A 20,486-nucleotide genomic window follows, 5' to 3' on the forward strand; every position below is an offset into this window, starting at 1 on the left:
CCAGGCCCCGCCGCGGCTCGGCAGCCCCCCCCCGGCGGCGCCCGACGAGGAGCCGCGCGACGAGCAGGACGACGACGAGGAGGAGGAGGAGGAGGAAGACGCCTTCGCCGCCGTGCAGGTGCCGCCCGCCGCCTTCCTGGGCGCCGCGGCGGGCGGCAGCCGCGGCCGCCTCAACTCCTTCACGGCCGGGGTGCTGCCCGCGCCCTTCGGCCGCGCCAGCCCGCAGGGCGCCGGCGACAGCGCCCTGCCCGGGGCCGCCTTCGAGCTGCAGCGATCGCGGTAAGCGCCGCCCGCCGCCCGCCGCCGCTCCCGGGCACGCTGGAAACGCGCGCAGCCGCCGCCGCCGCCTCGGCGCGCCCGGGCCGCCCTCCCGTTCCCCCCGCGCGTCGCCCCGTTCCCCCCGCGTGTCATCCCGTTTCCCCCGCGCGCCGCCCCGTTCCCCCCGCGGGTCCCGCTTTCCCGGCGTGGAGCGCCGCGGGAGGCGGGCGCGGTGCCGCTCGCGCCCTGCCGCTGCGCGGCCCCTTGCCTTCCCGCAGGCTCGTCCCGGAGCCCGAGCCCTCCTGCTCCCTGGGCTGGGAATGTGCCGTCCCGTATACACCGAGCCCTCCTGCTCCCGGGGCTGGGAATGTGCAGTCCCATACACACCGAGCCCTCCTGCTCCCAGGGCCGGAAATGTGGAGTCCCGTACACACCGAGCCCTCCTGCTCCCAGGGCCGGGAATGTGCAGTCCCATGCACCCCAAGCCCACCTGCTCCCGGGGCTGGGAATGTGCAGTCCCGTACAAACTGAGCCCTCCTGCTCCCAGGGCTGGGAATGTGCAGTCCTGTGCACACTGAGCCCACCTGCTCCCAGGGCTGGGAATGTGCAGTCCCATACACACCGAGCCCTCCTGCTCCCAGGGCTGGGAATGTGCAGTCCCATGCACCCCAAGCCCACCTGCTCCCGGGGCTGGGAATGTGCAGTCCCGTACAAACTGAGCCCACCTGCTCCCAGGTCTGGTAATGTGCAGTCCCGTACAAACCGAGCCCAGCACCTCCTGGGGCTGGGAATGTGCAATCCCATACACACCGAGTCCTCCTGCTCCTGGGGCCGGGAATGTGCAGTCCCATACAAACAAAAAGCGCACACGCTGCAGGTGGATTCTTTGCCCCGGGCATGCAGCATAGCCTTGCTGTGCTTTCCCAACGTTATCCAGAGGTTGGGGGATGAGTGGGGAGGAGGAGAGGCTGGGGGGACTCTTGGAAAGCGCCTGGGCTCTCCATTCCCACGTTCCCGTTGGCCGTGCTGCCTTCTCGCTGCTCCCTTGCACGAATAGGTAGGCTCCGAGTCACATGTTTTTGCAAGGGTTTATAAGGGTAATTGAGCATGGATTGCTCTAGGAAAAATTTCTCCCCAAACCAACTGTCTGGGAGAGGCTGGAGTTGCTCCAAGCGAGAGCCGCCTTTGCTGCACGCCCTGCACCTGGCTGGTGCTCTCCGAGCCCCTTGGTGGTGCGTCAGGGAGCCCGCCTGGCCTCTCCAAACACCTCCTCGTGCTCATCTTCTCCTGGGCCCAAAACCTTTCTGCTTTCCAAAACCTTCTGTCTTTGGGATAAGGTCCCAAAACCTTCTTTCCCAAAACCAAAACCTTCTCCTGTGGCTCCCGAAACTTTCCGTGTGGGGAGGGCGCTGTCTCCAGCCGCGCTGTGGCCAGCGAGTGACACAGCGCTGCTCGTGGTACCCGCCTCGTGCTCAGCGCGCCGGGGCCTCTTTCCTGCCGCCTGTGCAAGTTTATCCGTGAGTTTAGGAGCCCTGTGTTTTGCTTGGGGATTCCCAAGGATCCTTCGTGTTTCTCCTAACTCGCAGGCTTTGATCCCCTGCTATGATATCATCCTCTCAGGTCCATTCTGGAAGGGATGCTGAGTTTTCTCCTGTGTTGCTTTTTAAGTGGAGCTGCCCTCTCCCTGCCATTGCCCCTGTTTGCATCTCTATTAGCTTTTTATTTATTTATGTTAAATAAAACAAGAGTTTTTGCAAAGCTTAAGAGAGCCAGATGATTGCCACCCTTGCTTGCAGCCCACACGTGCAGCGTTGTGCGGGTTCTCGCTGCTGTGCAAATAGACAGGATTGACTGCAGAAGTCAATGGCAAGGGGAAACCACCCAGCTGACGCTTCCTGGGGTGCTGAGCGAGATAGTCCCTGTGGTAGCGCCCAGCTCCTGGTTTGTGCCTGCGAAGCAGAGATCTCAGGAATGCCCATGGCTTTGCTGGCTGCCGTGACACTGCAGATGTGCAGTCCCGGCAGGAACCTGGCTCCTTCCCAATAGATTTGCTTCTTTTTTTGCATAGCAAAAAAAAATATATATATATATATTTGAACGTCCCAAATGGTCAAGTGCTGATGGCACAGGAGGGAAGAGGGAGGCAGCTGCAGCACAGAGGTGGTGATCCAGCACGTGCACCTCATCTCATCAGTGAAAAGGCACCAGGCAACCCCCGCTTGCCAGGCTGGCTCTTTCCAGCACCAGGATAAGTCACAGGCAGGCACAGGGCTGGCGCGAGCCCAGGCCACCCTTCTGCCGCTCTCCTAATGCAGAGCAGGGAGCCAAACGCCCTGCGTGTGGCTGCCCTTGCCCAGCACTGCTCACCTGCCGGGCGATGCAGAGAGGCAGGCAGGGAAATCACAGATTCTCCTTTTAAAAAAACATCCGCCTGCTGTTGCTTCTCCCGCCCTTCCACTCTCCTTGCAGCAGGTTGGAAATGGAGTTTGATGTGTCCTTTGCAAGGCAAGTCCTCTGTGCTGAGACACGTAAGTTATGTTGTAACACGAAACCATTTGCTATTACAGTATCGTGCAGGACAGGCTGCGTTACGCTGCTTTTTTTATTTAGTTTTTCAGAACCTATTGTGAACGTATAATCAGAGTTTCCTGCCTTTTCTGTTTGTGTTAGCAGTTCGTATAATTGCATGCTAGTTTATATTTAACAAGGTTATCATTAATGTGGTTTGGGTTTGTGCTGTATGCGTATTCATGAGAAATAAAGCGTACAAAACAGGGCACGGAGCTTCTAGCTGTTTGGAGGCTGGAATGTAATTATACCTATATGGAAAAAAAAAAAAAAGGAAAGAAAAAAGAAAAAAAGCTTGTTCAGAAGCTGAGTTTTTTATTCCAAAGGCACCTAGCCTCCAACTCCAACTGAGGATGTTCACTTTGCTTGTATGATGATAGGGTGACTAAGGTCGATAAGCTCTTGGAAACCCTGGACGGATTCTGCTCTGCTTTTCTTCATGTCAAATTGTACCACACTTAGACAACTCCATCTAAATAACAAGGACCTCCATAGCATAAAGTTATAGCTGAACAAGTTTAAAATCATTAAAGAAGAGTTAGGAAGGTAATGATCCCATATACTTATTTATATACATGTGTATACATATTATATATAAATATATAAATTATTTATTTTCTGACATAGTCTTCTGCAAAAATTACTGCTACTCCCATGTGCGGAGTTTCCTCTTCTGAGTAAAATCTTTTCCAGTGGCTCAGGCTGCCCAAAGCAAGCACGTGGTTTTTTTTTTGGCTTTTGTTAAAAGAAGTAAATGGACTGATAGCAGCACTGCTGAATTTGGAGTGTAGACATCACTTCCAGTTGCATTTGCTCATGTCACTGTCAGGCTTAAGGGCAGATGGGAAGGAAAATTCCTGCTCGGAGCAGCTGGTTTGGGGAGGGTGGCAGAAAGGAATAAATGCTGAGTAATTGCTGGCAGAAGAGGGGGAATGATCCCATTTAAAGGACCTTTTCAGTTATCATTCCAGTAGATTTATATGAAAAATTTATTGATCTATAAAGCAAATCCATTTCCTAAGTAACTTTAAAACTATTTTCTGTTTACTAACACTTGCAAGGATTCAGTTTGTCTTAATCCATTAGCAATTCATGGTGTTATTTTCCTCCCATCCCATTTGTTTTTGATAATGGGGATGAGGAGGCAGTGCCTCCTCATTCGGGTTTCCATTCCCCACTGCAGAGTTTTGGTGCCTCAAAACTGTTATTGACCCTGTGAAAGCATTTGGATGCTCGAAACAGCTGACACTGTTTGTCGTGCACAGGCAGAGCCACGTTTTGGCCTAAGGATTCGTCTTCCAGAGATGCAGGGAAGAGGCATCCCCCCAAAAAAAGGATGCTGCCCACCCTTGAGGGTCATGCCAGCATCAGGAGTTACTTGTGAGCTGCTGGAAACACACGAGACCTTTTGTGTGTGATTGAGGGCTTGTTATTCACTGGACCTAAAGCTCTTCAGGCAGCCAGAGTCTTGGAATTATGTGCACGAGAGTAGCGTGAAAACAGCAATTTAATGGTCTGGGAAGTGAATGGAAAGCACACATGCTGAACTAAGACTTTCCATAGGTGTGTGACCCTGCCTACCGCTGATCACTGCTGCTTCTAAAGAGGAGGCTTTGGTGACTCCTGTCACCGTTTTGGAAAGCTAAATGGCCTCTCTGTGCCACCCCGGAGAAGGGATTTTCAAGTATTAAGGCTTGGACAGCTTGGGGTGGTCACAGGATTAAGAGTCTGCTAGCTGGGCTTGGACACCCCTATGTCCCAGGGCATCCCTTTGGGTAGGATATAGCCGAGTTTCAGTAATACAAGGTGCTCGCGGGCCGTGCAGCCCGCCGTTCCCAGAGGGCAGCCTCTGGAGAGCACTTGCTGTTCCTGCGTGTCCAGCTCGCGTTGAGGAGCCCTGGGAAGGACATCGCACCCTGCTCCTTGTAGCATGTGCCCTGACCACCCTGCGTGGCTTCCTCGAGGAGCAGTGTCACCATGTGTGACGGTGGCCTTGGGAGAGCACGGGCCTCTTGCCTCCCTCCCTGCAAAGCCAGGATGTACCTTGGTTTCCTCACGTCTGCTTTGGTGTAGGATGCTTTGGACTTCGGGAACCTTTGGCTGGAGCCTGGAGGCAGAAGAAAGACAAGGCAAGACACGACGTCCTGAGGCCTGGTCTGCCTTCTGCCCCATGCACCTGCTGAACGTGGCAGCCCTGTGTCCACGCTGACTGACATCCACCGCTGTTGATCTCTGCCTTATGCCTTTTTTTTTTTTCTTGTTCAGGACATGAATTTGAGCATTAAAGTGCTGTTGTTGCATTAAAGTGATGGGGAAGTAACCAGCTTTAGGATGTCAGTTGAACTTGACTGGCGATCCAGAGGTTCATGGCGTAGAGTGCTGAGATGCTGGACAGCACTCTACGCCATGCCAGCACAGTCCTGTCAGCCTGATTTCCTTAATAACTACAGCTCAGGAAGAAGGAAACCCTCCAGAAGTTGCTCCGGCAAGTGTCAGGGCTTTGTTTGTTGAGAAGACGACTTTGCCTCCCTGGGTATTTGGTGGCCTCTATGAGAAAACCTCACTCGGTAACAAGTGTAGACGTGTATTTGTGCTGGATCCCTGTTGATTAAAAACTTTACATTTCCAACACCAACTGTAGAAACTCTTCAGTTCTATATGTGCAAGTGCCTGGGCGGCAAGCAATGTACCCATTAGGTATCAGGAGAGCACAGTAAGATGGCTCAGCAGATTTGCTCCCTGCTACTTCCATTCCTTGTCGTAGATCTTTCTTCTCCCTCTCATCCTACAAGCAGAGCTCCTGGACGGGTGGTTGGACGGGCCCTTCTTGTTTTGAGCTGTGCAGCTTTTCTGCTACTGATATTTCTGCAGGTGTCTTGGGACGGTGAAGACTGTCGGCACCCATGTGAGCAGCCAGCCCTCCAGACCATTGGAGAAACATAGTTTGGTGGTAGATCTGATATGTTAGACTGTTCTTTAATGACAGCTGTTGGATAGGAAGCATGCTTTAATTGGCGATTGGGGATATAGCTTTAGCTTAAAACAGACAAAACATGTACGAGATTCCCAAGTATTCTCTCTAAAAGAGAAAATAATCTCCAGTACTTCTATGGCTACCTTATTTCAAAGAAATCAGTAAAAGGTGGCTGTCTTGATGCTCTGTCCGGTGGGAAAGGCAGCAGCAAATCTAGATTTGTTTTTATTTCAGCAGTTAATAGACTCACAGGCAAAATTTACACTTCATGTACACAAATACTTGTTTTCAGAATTCAACCTGAAAATACAGAAGGGTAGTTTTTGATATTACAGCTTTTTTTCTACATGCAGACTTTTCCAAACACTAGCCTATCCCATGAGAAATCGGCTCGTTCAGCAGTGCAGGTAGCCACAGGACTCACCCCTGGACGTATGCTGGTACTTCCATGGACAGAGTTGGTCCTTTCTCACAAGCACTGCTGTACACATGGAATTGCCACCAGTTCCAATTACTATGTGACTGCCACAGGGCGCCAGGCGAAACACTGCAGCAAGTGCCATCAGGCACGGAGAGCTGGCAGCTTTAGCCATGCAACTAAAAGGAAAGGAAGGGAAAAAGAAAAAGAGATCAGTTTGGCCCAAGAGTGTTATTCCTAGAAAAATGCAAATTACATATATTTGGCGCATGGCAAGTGTGTGTCTGCCTGCCTGCAGTTTACAAAGAACTCAGTGAGAAATTGGAGGAATGACCTTTGATTTCCTCAGAGGGGCTTAGCAGAAGTTTTATTTCTCACAGTAGTAGGTTAAAGAATTCAGCAAATCAGTTAAAAGAAGAAAATTTCACTGCTGATTCGAGAAAACATGATCTGCTAGTGGAAGGAACACTTAGGAGTTACTGTGGCACGTGTGTTAGGATTTGCTTTTCAGGCTGCAATATGCAGATTTAGAAGGGTATGTATTTAGGGAACTGTGAGGCTCATTTACAGTGGCTACCGTGTTATATTTGTAGCAACTGCTTCCCTCTCATGAATGGTAAATGTATTTGCTGTTCTGATGGTGTGCTCCAGAGCTGACGTTGCTTTGAGCAGTTACATCTCAGTTTTTGCCAGAGGAGTATTTTCTGTTTGCGGTGAATTGAGAAGCAAAGGAGAAGTTGAACAGAAGCGAGGTACCTTTCTGCAAACAGTTTCCTTAAACAGAAGACAACAACAACAAAACCCCAAACCATTTCACCCTAAATATGAACGTAAAGGACAAGCACATGTTCTTAGCAGTCTCCCATACGGTTACAGATCAGCCTACCAATTTTGTGGAACTGAGATTTGTGGAAAAAAATATGATTCATTCACCACAACATAAATGTGTTTCCCTTGGCTTGTTTTGGATGGCAAAAGAAGATACATCCTTTCTGACTCAGGATCTTGCGAAGCCCAAATTACGCGTTTACATATATATAAAATTACTTAGTTGAATCAGAGTCGGTGTATAAAGTTACGCTTGAAAACAAACTTTTATGATACCAGGCATTTTATTATATAATAATAGCAGGATAAAAAATAAAAAGCCAGAGACCTTTACTGATAGCAAATGTCCAAACTAAAGTTGATTGCATTTTTGGTGCTCATGCAGGTCTTTAGAGCTGCAGTTCTTGGAAAATCCCAAGTTTTTAAGTCTACATGCCATCAGGAAAATTGTACCTACCAAATCATAAAGTCGTTCAAAGGAAACATACATTTGCATAGAAAGAAAAAGATTTTCCAAACTTTTCTGTAGCGGAAGCCCATAAGAAGACTTTATGCTGACTTCATTCTGCAGCACACCATGCAGCCAGAGCTGAGATCCGTGGAGTACGCCGGGCTAAGACTTTTTTTCCAGCCTCCTTTTCCATGTTGTTAGTTGGTTCTGCTGCTCGGCCACGCGCCTGCTCCTGCTGCCTGTGACGTCCCCAGCACTGAGCTCGTGCCGTGCTGGCAGCCTGCTCGGGGCCGTGCGGGGTGGCCCAGCTTGCCACATCTTGGGACTAGGACCTTCCTTGCCTTTTCTGCCTGCTGCAAGGTGAGCTGCCAGGCCCAAGTCAGGGTTGACTTACAGCTGAATGGGGCTCAGCTTTCGCAGAAGTCCACAGAACGCACCTGTAAATTGCTACTTCTAATCTGCACCTAGGCTCATAAAACTTACTTTTGTAGGCTCTTGGGCAAGCGTTTTTGACCTTGAAGGGAACTTTCCCATCCAAAGACGGGCCTCTGGCCAGGTTCCGGATGATAAAGGAAGTAGGACACACCAGACGTTGCCACTCACAAAGAAAATGCAAGTTTTGCTTATTTGGTTTTATAAAAGCTGGGCCCTCTTACAGCAGCTTGGCAGACCTCGCTTACAGGTGGACACACCACATCAGACCTCCCAATTGCTGGGAAGGCTCCAAATCCTCACTGCAACAGGGGCTCCCCAGCGACTGCGGATCGGGATCATGGTGACGTATTGAGGCAACTGGGGATGTTTCTTAATCACTGTTCTCTTTCTTGTATAGTAGTGGTTGAGTGCATTGTCTTGTTTATTTTGTCTGTAGTTAAAACCCCGCGCATAGTAAGCTCATTGTTTTGTTAGATGTATCGTTTCATTTCTGTATTATATAATATTAATAGTGAACACAACCGTGCTTTCCCTTGGTGTTTGGTTCTTTCTGCCAATTTGCCAATTTTGCCAGTTTTGCCAAAAAGCCAAAATTTTGCCAGTTTGTCAACTGGCAAAGCACAAGGAGAGTCTGGGAAACGGCCTTTCTCCATCCTCTTCTCTTCTTTAGGCACCACCGCTTTCTCCCCTCTTTCTCCTCAAAAGGAGGAAGAGCTACTGGATTGTGCCAAGCTGAGCAGTTACAAGCAAATATCACAGTTCTCTGCATTTCTCCAAGTGAATGATGCACTTTCTTAATTAAGCACAGTTTTTCAGATAATCTGAAGCAAGGGGGTAAAAACCAGCTTTCAGATGGCGCAGTGCAAAGTGCAGTGTAATTGCCTGGGCAGGTACGTCTCGAGCAGGTGCTGTGTTATGTAAAAAGGCGTAGAAATCGCAGCCTGCTATTAATAGTCCTGCAAGAATGTTCTTCAAAATACAAAGGTGTAATTGCCTTTTCTAAGTGGTACTTCACGTAACCTCTTGTCTTCGATTCTTTATATATCTTAGGCCTATCCTTAATTTTCTACGTCTATTTTCTTAATTAAAGGAAAATTGGCCTTGGTATTTTAAGTGGGATCACTTAGCACTCCATGGAATGCTGTCTTTTAACCATATCTTAATAGAGGAGAAACCACAGCCAGGACTTCACACCTTTAAAAGATACAATTATTTATAAAAGCACAAAGTGCTACTGTTAAGTACCTCCATAGTGACCTTTCTTTGAGATCTGCAAAATCCATATTTTTCCAAGTGCATGACTTGCCTCAAGATTAAATGCTGTTATATTTTAGAATCCACTCCAGGTAATGCAGACCCCATGAGCAGCTTCACAAATAGCATAGAAATATCTATATACATGTGTTTTAAGGAACATATATGGTCATTTTTTGCTTCTGTTTGTTTTAAAGAGTTTATTATAAATATTGGTTTCTTGTTTATGTGATAGTTTCCTTGTTGATTCAAGGCTTTCAAATTAAAGATACGGGTGTAGCGAGGAACTGAATTTTAAGTATTTGAAAGTAAAAAATAGAAATCTTGCAAAAATGTGTCTGCACTGTTAAGCAGGTATTTTGAAAGCTAGTGCAGCGGCAGTTTTTGCTGCTCTCATTGTGCTTTGTGTAAAGGTTGAGTACGTGATGGAAATGTGTATTTTCTCCCAGGGAGTTTCTGAGCACGCGTGCTTCAAGGAGGTAGCCTTGCAAGTGGTGGGTTGATGCCGTCCTCAGGGCTGCACAAAATGCTGCTGCTCCTCTGCATCCCTTAGGACCTCAGCCCCAACCCCACAAACTGCCCTGCGCAGCAGGACCTCACAGAGGTCGAAGTTAGAATTTACCCCTTTGGGAAGGGGGATGAGGAAGAAGGGAAGGGACAGGGCTGGAGCGAAGGAGAGCTCGGCAGCCGGCCCCTGGGTGTTTGCAGAGGGCAAAAAAATGAGGGTGCTGAATTGCAGGATTGCACAGGCACAAATGGGAACAGAATTAGGCCTGTCATTTCCAGCTGCGAAGGCGACATTTCGGGCCTCCCGAGGAGCTGCACATCCCGAATGCCTGAGTGGATAAACGCCCGGGGTGTCAGTGCGTGGGGATGGCCACGTCCTTCCTGCAGCGGCCGGTCGTCCTGCAGTTGTTGCAGCCCTCTGCTTGCTGCAGTCCCCAGCAGTGTTGCCTCTTGGTCGTGTTTTGTTTCTCGCTTCATTTCCACGTGTTAGGAGGAGTGGAGCTTTGGAGAGGCCCTTGACCCTCACATACACTTTTCCAAGATGCGAGCTTATGGTAATGAAGACTTGACTTCACTTCTGCAGTGTTTCTTTTCTTTTTTTTTTTTTTTATTCTGAATTAGAGGTCTGTCTTGTGCTATCCAGGCTAAAGATAGCAAAGCAGCAGAGCAATTAAGCTGGCATCTTTGAAGAAGCCTGTGAACCGTGAATCTAAGGAACTCTTGAGCTCAGAATCTCAGCTTGAGAAAGTGGCACGTCCTTTCCCTTTAAGGTTTTCCACAGACTTAATGTACTTTTGCTTATGGCTGCATTATAGCATTTGTAATTTTGCTTTTAGCGATCTCCAAACCTGCACCCACTCATATGCTTGTCCTCCGTGGCATTTTTGCGGGGCCTTTGGTGGTGCTGAGTGCTGTAATCCAGATCACGTGTGAACTGAAGCTAACAGCGCTTCTAGTTGAACCAGCGCGTACAAGAGCTTGCTCTGTGCTGTCACATCAATAGAAATGGACAGAAGTGTGGTCTGTAAAGCTTGACATGTGACTTTGGAGATCACCAAACTACTAGTCCTTTACATCTTAGAGCATTCCCCAGCAAGCAGGGAAGGGGAATGCAAGCCGCGCTCCTCTCAGCAAGTGCAACTCGCCTTCATTTGCTCCTCGTGTTGTTGTTTCCACACGTTCCCGGAGAGAGCAAAACTGAAATGAAAACACACGTGGAAGCGGAGCTGGGCTCCTCGCGTGATGGGCCGGTGTCACGCTGCGAGGTGACAGCACCGCTCCCCTGGGCCGCGCTCTGCCTGCGCCGCACAGGCTGTTTAAATACACACTGAAACCAGGCTAAACAAGAGCCTCCAGAGCTGTGAATTATTTAAGCAAGGGCCTTTGCAAGAGGCTCGGGCCTTCTGAGTCAGGAAGGGCCATGGTTGCCTTGACATGTGGCCCTTGAGAAAAAAACATGCTGAGAGGTCCACGCTGTGCCCACCACGGCCAACCCTCCTCTGTACCTGTGGGCCAAGTGCCCAGTGGTGATGGGGCACAGAATCACAGAATATTCCAGGTTGGAAGGGACCTCTAGAGATTACCTAGTCCAACCTTCCTGCTCCAGCAGGGACACCCAGAGTATGTAGCACAGGGCGGCATCCAGGCGGGTTTTGAAGGCCTCCAGAGAAGGAGACTCCACAACCTCCCTGGGCAGCCTGTGCCAGGGCTCTGTCACCCTCACACTGCTCTGTTACCCTCACAACGGGTACCACGGCCCCATGGTTGTGTCTTGCTAAGTAGGCCCATCTGAAAGAAACCCCTTGTTTGCGCACCAGGAGTGCTCCACGAGACAGCAGACAACGTGCGTGGTGTCTTGGGAAGCCTTGCTTCAAAAGCAAGCTCCTCATCCAAGCTCATGCGCCAGCCCAAGCAGCAACAGATTAATTTACTTTGTGTCTTTTTTTTCTTTCTTTTTTTTGTTTTTTTACAGTTATTTGCTTTAACAGAGGTCATTCCTGCCCTTTTCCCAGTGAAAAAGTAAAACAGAAAGAAAGCAAAATTGCAGAATTGTGCATCACGTGTTGATGACAGGATGTACAGGGGTTTAGTGCCATGGTGAGCACAGCCCTGCTCTTGTTCCCAGCCCTTTTTAGAAGAGAACATGCAGTGTACGAAGGAATAGCGGTTTCAGATCTTGAGGTCTGGAGAGGAAGGATTTCTTTTTCTTTGAGTTGTTATACAAAGTACAGCTAATTTCACTCTCAGCGGACGCGATGGGCAGAAGTTTTGCCTCCAGCCTTTATGCGGCTAAATTAGGCATTAAGCTTTGCGCTTAGTCCCGTTCGCAAGGCGGGCAGCACAGCCCATTTCCTCAGGTAGGCTGGCGCTCGTGCCCTAACCCTCTGCCCACTGCCGCTCTTAGAGCACAAATTCTTGGCTCTCCCTCTCCCCCGGCCAGATGCAGGCAGAATTGGCAAGGTCGGACGTGTGCTAGCCCGGATCCAGCCCGCAGAGCCGTTCCCCTCTCCCCTCCGAGCTGGACAAGTTCTTCATCGTTCAGGCCCGCGGAGGTGAAGAAAGGCAGAAGCAAAATAATTAAGAAGGCGGCGAGTCTGTCCATTGCCTTTTACCCCTCTGCGGGGAGCCTCAGCCCTACTGCAGCAGCACTCGGTTTAAACTCGAGTCTTTGCAAAGACTTTCTGAGAAAGCGGAGCTGTGTGTACCGGCAGATGGATGGCCGGACCCACAGGGCCTCCGAGGAAGCGCCTTTCTGCTTCCTCAGCCGCCTCATTCCCTGCGAGACGCTGCTGCTTCCAAGGCACAGACCTAGTTGTATCAACCCCCTCTCTTCCAAGTAGCGCTTGGCAGATCGTGCCCAGGAGAGGAAATCCTCCAGTTCCTTGTTGCAAGCCTGTCAGCGCTGCTGGGATGAGGGGCCGTTAGCACTTGCATCTCCCGGTTTACCCGTTGGATTGGGAAGTCTTTTGGAGCACGAGAATGCCTGGAGCTGTTACTAGGAAGGCTTTAAATACACTTCACTTCAAATCGTGCTGTATATTCACACAACATTTGGCCATGTTTGCACAAGCAAGGGTGCTTTATTCTGTATTTATTCAATATTAGGTGCAGCTAAGAAGTTCTACAGTTGTTAAAACACTTTTTTTTTTTCATTCTGTCTAGAACTATAGCATCTTTGTTCCCAAGTTTGGTTTTCAGTTTTTATTTATTTCTTTTTCAAATCCTGTAAAGCGTGATATGCTTGTTGTGGCTAGGTACAAAGTTGCCTCAGGTAGAAAACCCTTGATAGAGGAGTAGAGGGAAGGAGTTGAGAAGGGGAAGCACCTACTGAGTTTTAGGGCTCTTCCTCCTCAACCTGCCCCTTCTCTGGCTCATACAAATCAAGGGTAGTTTCTATATGCAGGGAAGCGCACTGGATTGCTAAGAGTAGCTCCTCCTTTTATGCTCTGGAGCTGCAGTCAGAGCACTATTTTCTGTGTATTACTCAGCTCTCCATACGCTGCTTTATACATAAAGTGAAAGCTTTAAGTCACCAAATACGTGTACTAGAAAATTGTGTGTTTCCTGGGTTCCTACTTGGCGACAGAATTTCTGTGTGTATTACAGAAAATGAGCCTGTCTTTTGGGAGGGAATATGGCTCGTTTAATTGCCTGTCTGATGCCCTCCTTGGAAGATTAAGCATTTGTGGTACATTTTATGATCTACACCATTTCCGTTGGGATAGCATCTGTCATAAATGGTGTAGTTGCTACATGCACAGGTAGAAAAGCACCAGCTTGTATTTAACTCACCAATGCAGTATTTTAAAGGGGAAATTATGTTGTGCCTGTGTAATTCCATTAGGCAATATTATTGTTCAAATCTTTTATTTTCTTTTCGCCCTCCCAACAAAGCTCCTAGGTCTGTGGCAAAGTGTCTTTGTGACACATTTTTGAATGGGCTTTTCGCCCTGCTAGCAGTTCTTTAATGCAAGGAGCTTTAGCAGGAAACAAGAATCCCTTTCTTCCCGCTCCGTGTTTATTCAGCTTGGGGCTGTGATGCTGAATGTGCGGACAGACCGAGAAGTCAGATGATCTGAGATGTGTGATGCTATAAAGTTAGCCGTTTCACATGAAAATAGTTTAAAACCTATAATCAGAACCGTTACTTCCACACATAATATCTGTGACATCGAAATACTTGGAAAAAAAATAGTAATATAAAAAAGCAGATTTGTGTCTGTTTCTCCCATCCAGCTCCCCAAGTCTGTCCTAAAGCAGTATCCTCTCTTGGGCTATTTGTGTTATATTTGATCACCTTTTTTTTCTGAAAGAGATGACTAGTTTTAAACAAATGACTTGTTTTAAACAAAATACGTTCAAATAACCTGTTCTCAGTGAAAAACGATTGTATAAAAGGAGAGTGTGATGCTGCAGCCACTTACAGAAATGCTTAATATTTCTCTAACTCTCTGCCTTTAGCTTTATTTCCTAACACAGCCAAAATTAGCATTTTCATAGTTACATTTGAGCAATAGCCCCATCAGCCGAGGCTCAAGCAGAAGTACATCATTAGTCCTGAGCATTTTGCCTTTGCTAAGAATATTTAAGTGAATGAGTTTTTGCAGGATCAGATCAAATTATTGGTATTTTATTTTTGTAGTTACTGCTCATATAGTGTAAAAGCTAAACCTCATAGTCACCTTTGAGATGTTTCTCTAAATAAATGTGTTTCTGGTTTCTTTAATACTAAAAGCTGAATGTAATGTAGTACAACTTGGATAAATATTGAACACTAACTTATTGAAGTCTGTAACAAAAGTTGATTTATGACCAAAGTAGTATCAGTTTTAGATTCTTTCAAGGCATTTTACGCTTGATATTCTCCTTTATATGCCATACGCTAAGGATACATGATGAGTTGCTGTCAGATATTTTTACGGATGGTTTTCTGTTTGAGGTTTTTTTTTTCCTATCTAATGCTGCTTATAGCAAGAAGACTTTCATGCCCCAAGGTGATTTGGGACTATCAAAGGAGTTCTGGGCCCCAAAGCAGAAGCTGGTGGCAGCAAACGTGTTACCCACAGTTCAAATCATTTCTCTCTCAACCCAAAGGACCATCTTAGACTCCCATAGCTGCTGGTTCAAGGCAGCACGGAGGTCGAGGACTCAGGCCTCTTAGGATTAGGTCTCAGCTTTTGGAAATGTCCTCCTTTGAAGGATGAATAAAGTAAAGGAGCTGTACCCACGGCATCTCTTTTGAGGGACTTTGACATTATTTTTGTCTGTTTTTCCTTTACCCTTCTGAATATACAAATGCTTTCCCCAAAATTCACTAATCATTTTGACAACACACCTTGGAAAAATGGAGAAGGAAACTAAAAGCTACCATAAGCAGCTGTAAGTAGCTAAAAGCTACTGTTTTGAGGATTTTAGTAAGCTTGTTGTTGTTGTTGTTTTCTTTTCATCTCACTTGGAAGCACTAGCCACGTTTCCAGATTGCTTAGTCTGGTAAAGGGCTTTTGTTGTAGAGGAGCTAATTCAAGTATTGCCAACTTCAAAGTCTTGCAATATGCATCCAAGGCTTCTGGAGATCCAGGACTATTGGGATTAGGTGGAGATTCTCAGTCAAATCTTCCTGCATTATAATGTCCTTTTCTAACTTTCAAGATCAAGGAGGAAAAAAAGGTTGAAAAAGATGCAGCCTTCATGCCAGAAGGCAAGAATAAGACTCTTCAAATATTCACACACATTCATACATATTTCATATATTTTAGCTTTGTATTTGTTATTTAAGCAAATAACACAAAGTCGAAGGTGTCTTGTGCCATCTGGTTTCTGAAAATTGGCAATGAATACTAGAGGAAGAAGGGATGTGTGCGTGCACATTTCAGGCCCTTGCATATCCATACATTTTTTGGCAGCAGAGTTCCAGGAGAGACAGCGATCCCTAAAATGCCAAATACCACATTGTGAAACCTGTGGGAGTGATAGCAGCTTTTTTGTTCCTTGTCTTTGTGATTCTTATTTTTTAAGAATTTCTCTCCAGCTGTTGCTGTAGTCTGTGCATTGAAATAAGGTTACGTGTCCTCTCAAGCCCTCATTCACACCTCCAGGTCAGGAACCAGGAAGGATTTCTGTTAGACCTCAGGTCTCCAGGCCTGGAAGAACTGGAAGGGGTTGTTGACTGGAGTAGCCTATGGGGTTTGTAATGCTGCGTTTCAGTTCATTTTTCTTTAAATATCTATGCATGGCTTGTCAAATCATTTACCCATGCAGCCAGTGCTCAAAAGGAGTATATTTCAGAAATAGAGAGAAATATTTTTAAAATTAAAGGCTCGATTCTGTCAAAGCCTAATGAGCATTTAGCTGGTCTCTGGAGGAGTTCACTGGGCTTCAGATGCGAGTTAAAAATAACAAGCTCTCAGATGAATGATTTCTCTGTTGAGGACTCTACAGTCCAGATGAAAGCTCCTTCTCCAGTTCTCTAGTTCCCTTGCAAACATGAGGGGGACAGGATGTGATATTTATAATATTAAAGTAGGATTTTTTTTTTTCTTTTTGGTCTCTTTTTCAGGAAGGAGAGAAAAGACAAGTAGTTTGTGCTTTTGCCATCTATCAGGGCAAGCGCAAACTTTCCAAGCAAAATAAATGCTTGGGAAGGGACAGGAAGTCTCCGTGTTCCTCCTGGTTTCCTCCCAGCTTCCCCATCTCTCCCTTATCATTACTAAATGTTCAAAAGAGGTTTTGGAGGGTTTGGAGATTTTAGGGGGTGTATTTGTTTTTTTCCTTGATTTTTGGTAGATACCAAGTAGATACCAAGTACAGAAAACTTAAGGTACAGAGGTCAGGGTGCTGTGAATCAGGAGTCTGGCTGGAGCATGCAAACATTCACTGCAGTTCTCATGTTAGCATTAAATATATAGCTAAAAGCAGCACGACTATCCTAAAGCGATGGTCTTTTGGGGATGGTGGCCTTTGCATCGTCCAGGGAAACCTGTAACATTATTGACATTGAAATTTGTTTCCTGATAGTCCAGGTATTCCCTGTTCCGGAGAATCTGTGCTTTGGGTTGCTCAGAAGATCACAATCTATTGGCATGAAAACAGGAGGCCTTGGTGTGCGTGAAGGATAAATGCATAGTTTTAGTGATGCCTTGGTGCGCGGTTCCTCAGCCAATTAACCCTTCCATTCCTGAGCCTTTCTCATCCCCATCATAATTTGCTGGAAACGACCACGTGCGCACGGGGGTCAGTTGATGCACAGGATCAGGATGGTGCACAGGAATGTTTCAATCACAGCCCATCCCAGCCCAGTGCAAGGGATGGGGGACCCGTGCCAGCATTTGGGAAACCTCGCTGCTTCCAAACATTTTGCAAAACACCTGGAAATTCATTTTCCTCCACACCTCCTGCTGCCCTCTGAGCCCTTCCATCCATGACTGGAGCTGGGACACCCTCAAGCTGATAAAATCGAGGGGTTGTGGAGGATGGAGAGCAGTGTGGCCACGCTCCATGTTATCTCGAGTGCCTAACAGAACTTCTTTAATGGAAATGATTTCTTTCCTGCTGCCTTTAGCTAGATACAAGTCTAAAAGCAAAAACTGGGTAAGTGAATATTAATTAAATCTGTTATTAATTATAGCTAGAGCAGCCTCAGGGAGAAGGGGGTTGCGTTTCCAGTGGGTTTAAACACAGCTTAGCATCTGCAATGCTGTTGCACACTGTCGCAGTAGGTCACTTAGAAAGCTCTGTAACAAGTATGACTTTGGGGGAAGATTAAAGTTTCTGTGGCACTTGCCATCTTGCTTGTGGTCATAACAGCAATCTGCTAAATGCGGAGAAGAGGGGGAAGCCGCGTGTTAGCCAGGTTTCCGCAGGCCTGGAAATGCAGCCTCTGAAGCCAAAGCAGGGAAACCCCCGGGGCCTTTCGGTGGGAAGCCAAATTCTGCCCCGGGGCAGCAGGTACCAACGGCGCGGGCCAGTTCCAGCTGAAGATCACAGAATCATGGAATGGTTAAGGTTGGAAGGGACCTCAGAGGTCCTTTATTCCAACCCCCCTGCACATACAGGGTCACCCAGAGCACGGGGCACAGAACTGTGTCCAAGCGGGTTTGGAAGATCTCCAGAGAAGCAGACTCCACAACCTCTCTGGGCAGCCTGTGCCAGGGCTCTGTCACCCTCACAGGAAAGACATTTTTCCTTAAGTTCCTGGGGAACTTCTGGTGCTTAAGCCTGTGGCCGTTTCCTCTAGTCCTATTGCTGGCCACCACTGAAAAGATGAGCCCTCTAAGTCTTCTGTACTCAGATGACTATGTATGTGGTGCAAGAAACGGGTTAATTTGGAACGGAAACGTTGACTCCAAGTCAATCAGGCTGCTGCTCGGACGCTGTTCTGCAGCGCGTTGTGCTCACGCCAAGCAGTCCTTGCTTCAGCGGGTCGTGGGCTGACCTCGGAGCAGCGATATCTGCAGACTGGCAGCTCTAATTGGGCCGAGGCACCTGCTCCATCAGCACTTGGAAAAATAAGACACTAGTTAGTGCACAACTGGCTCGAAATCGCTGCATAATGATGGTGCGTTTGCCGTCGGATTAGGTCATGAAGCAGCTTACTGCGGCTTGGAAAATTAGGATCAGAAATAGTCCTCTGATTAAAACTTGAGCTTCTGAAAGCTCTTCAGAGAACAAAGATTTGCAAATGCGGATGTATGGGGGAATTAAGCAGCCTGGATATGCACAGTTCTTGAATTTAAAGAGAATAATTGATTGAACCGCTGCGCTAGCACATTATTCACAGTCACCCTATCTTAACAAAATTAAGTGAAACATCAGAGTGATCTGGGAATAAGTTGCCATGAATATAATCCATAACCAGTCAATATATTAACATAGTGAATTTAATGCTTTCTGTGGACATGTCGTTGTTCTACATACACAAATGTCAGCCTGTAGTTGCAGTTGTGTTGGTAGGGATTTATGAATTTCTCCCATGTTTTAAAAACATTTAATGAGCTTTATCATCTATGTATCATCAGCAACATAATGTCTTTTGGAAACTTTTTTTTTTCTGATATCATCAGGAAATGGTTTTCTTCCCAATCCTTTAGTGTAGTAACAAGATCCCATCAACCATGAAGTGTCTTGCAAGTCCCTTATGTCCTGTCAGATATTTTTTAAATGCCGGGAAAAAGAAAGTTTGATTTATGATGGAAATTCATTGGATTCTTATGTTTTTATGTTTTATTGCATGAAACAGAAAAGCATCAGCTACATTGGAGTTAGGTTTTGGTGTACCTGCATGCTCAGAGTGGTGCAAAAGCCCATGTGGGGTCTCCCGAGTCTCTGTGACATGGGAGTCTCTGTAACAGGGACGTGATTTTTGGTCACATTTGTCTCATATCATTGCCTGTTGGTCAATGTACATGTCCATTTTGCTCAAATGGCCTTGATGATGGTGAGTACGGTGGCCATGGGCTCCCCATTAGCTTGCGCAGGGGATTTGCAGGAGCCTGGATAGGAGCGAGCAGGAGGGAATTACGGAGCCGGTAAAACTGACCCAAGCAAGCTGCACAAATATGATCCAGTGAGGTTAGCACTGGCCTTGGGTCTGCTCGGAAAATGGCCCTAGGTTTGAGCGGAGAGCAGTGGCAGTGCTGCAGGCCGTTAATGCAGCCCTGGCGAGCGGGGCAGCTACATTCCCTGGCCCGTTCGGGAGCGTTCTCCATGTGGAAGGCTGGCCCGGCGCGCTTCCTGATCAGCAAGATAAACAGAGCTGTGAACGATAATTATGTTTGCAGCAGGACAGATGTACTAATAACATATCCCCCAAAGACTTCAAATGAGCTATAGAAGAAGCAAATCTCTGTTGAAAATGCTGGCAGCAGTGGTATTAATTGTGCGAGTTACATCTGATAATTGTCTTGTTTCACTGGAATGAGGCAGTCAGCTATTAAGGGCTTGTGCTCCAGAGTGCCGAAACAGCAGACTGTGCAAGATTTGTCAGCCTGAATAATATAGTTATAGATTAGTGACGCGTCCTCGTGGACGTACTCTAGTGACTGGGAAGGGAAGAAGTGTTACAGTAAATTTCAAATGCTGTTTCATCTTCTGTATCAAAATACTTGCTTATGTGCCTGCAGGAAGAGAACTTATTTTTGTTATCTCCAAATTATTTGATGTAAGACAAGGCCTGCAGTAAAAAAACAGGCTCTCTTTGTGGTTATTGAGGATTGAAATGAAGAATGACTAATTAGCTGTCTTGTTCCACTTATCCACACTGGAGATGTGACTGAAAGCTTTACCCGACTCCTTAAATATTTAAAAAAACCCCACTGTTCTGCAAATATAAACTGTTACAGAGTGTGCAAGTGTGCATATATATACATACACATAAATATACATACACATATATAATATTTACACATATTATATACATGTGATACATGTAATATGTGTATATTGATGAAATTTTGATAATATATAATGACCTAAAAAACTCTTACATGAGGAAGGTATCAAGCCTGATTTAAGACGCCAGTAAAATGAAGTGAAAATCAGAGTTTGCGCTACATATTGTTCCAGGATTGCAGTTAAATAAAGATCTTGTAGGTAACTAAGCAAACCTCAGTCCCTGCAGGTCCAAATTGAATTACTCCTCGTGACGTCCTCATTCATTTGCATTCCCAGAGCGCGTTTCGTTTCATCTGCAGCGTGGAGAGCTGCGGAGAGCATCCCAGAGGAGTCCGCTTCCAGCAGCCCGAACCCACCGCCTTGCTCTGCCTGATTAATCTGTAAACCCTTCCACATTCCTCTCC

At 46.9% G+C, this 20,486-nt stretch overlaps 1 protein-coding gene across 1 annotated transcript in view; it reads left to right on the forward strand.

The window, feature by feature from the left end:
• Positions 1 to 20,486, forward strand: part of CABLES1 (Cdk5 and Abl enzyme substrate 1) — a 59,205-nt gene that overhangs the window by 1,539 nt on the left and 37,180 nt on the right. The window contains exon 2 of the mRNA XM_026035507.1: positions 5 to 279. Within this exon, the coding sequence (XP_025891292.1) occupies positions 5 to 279 (275 nt within the window). The remainder of the gene's footprint in view (positions 1 to 4; positions 280 to 20,486) is intronic.

Source organism: Nothoprocta perdicaria, unplaced genomic scaffold, assembly GCF_003342845.1.
Source record: "Nothoprocta perdicaria isolate Ctin4 unplaced genomic scaffold, notPer1 scaffold_16, whole genome shotgun sequence".
Lineage (NCBI taxonomy): Eukaryota > Metazoa > Chordata > Aves > Tinamiformes > Tinamidae > Nothoprocta > Nothoprocta perdicaria.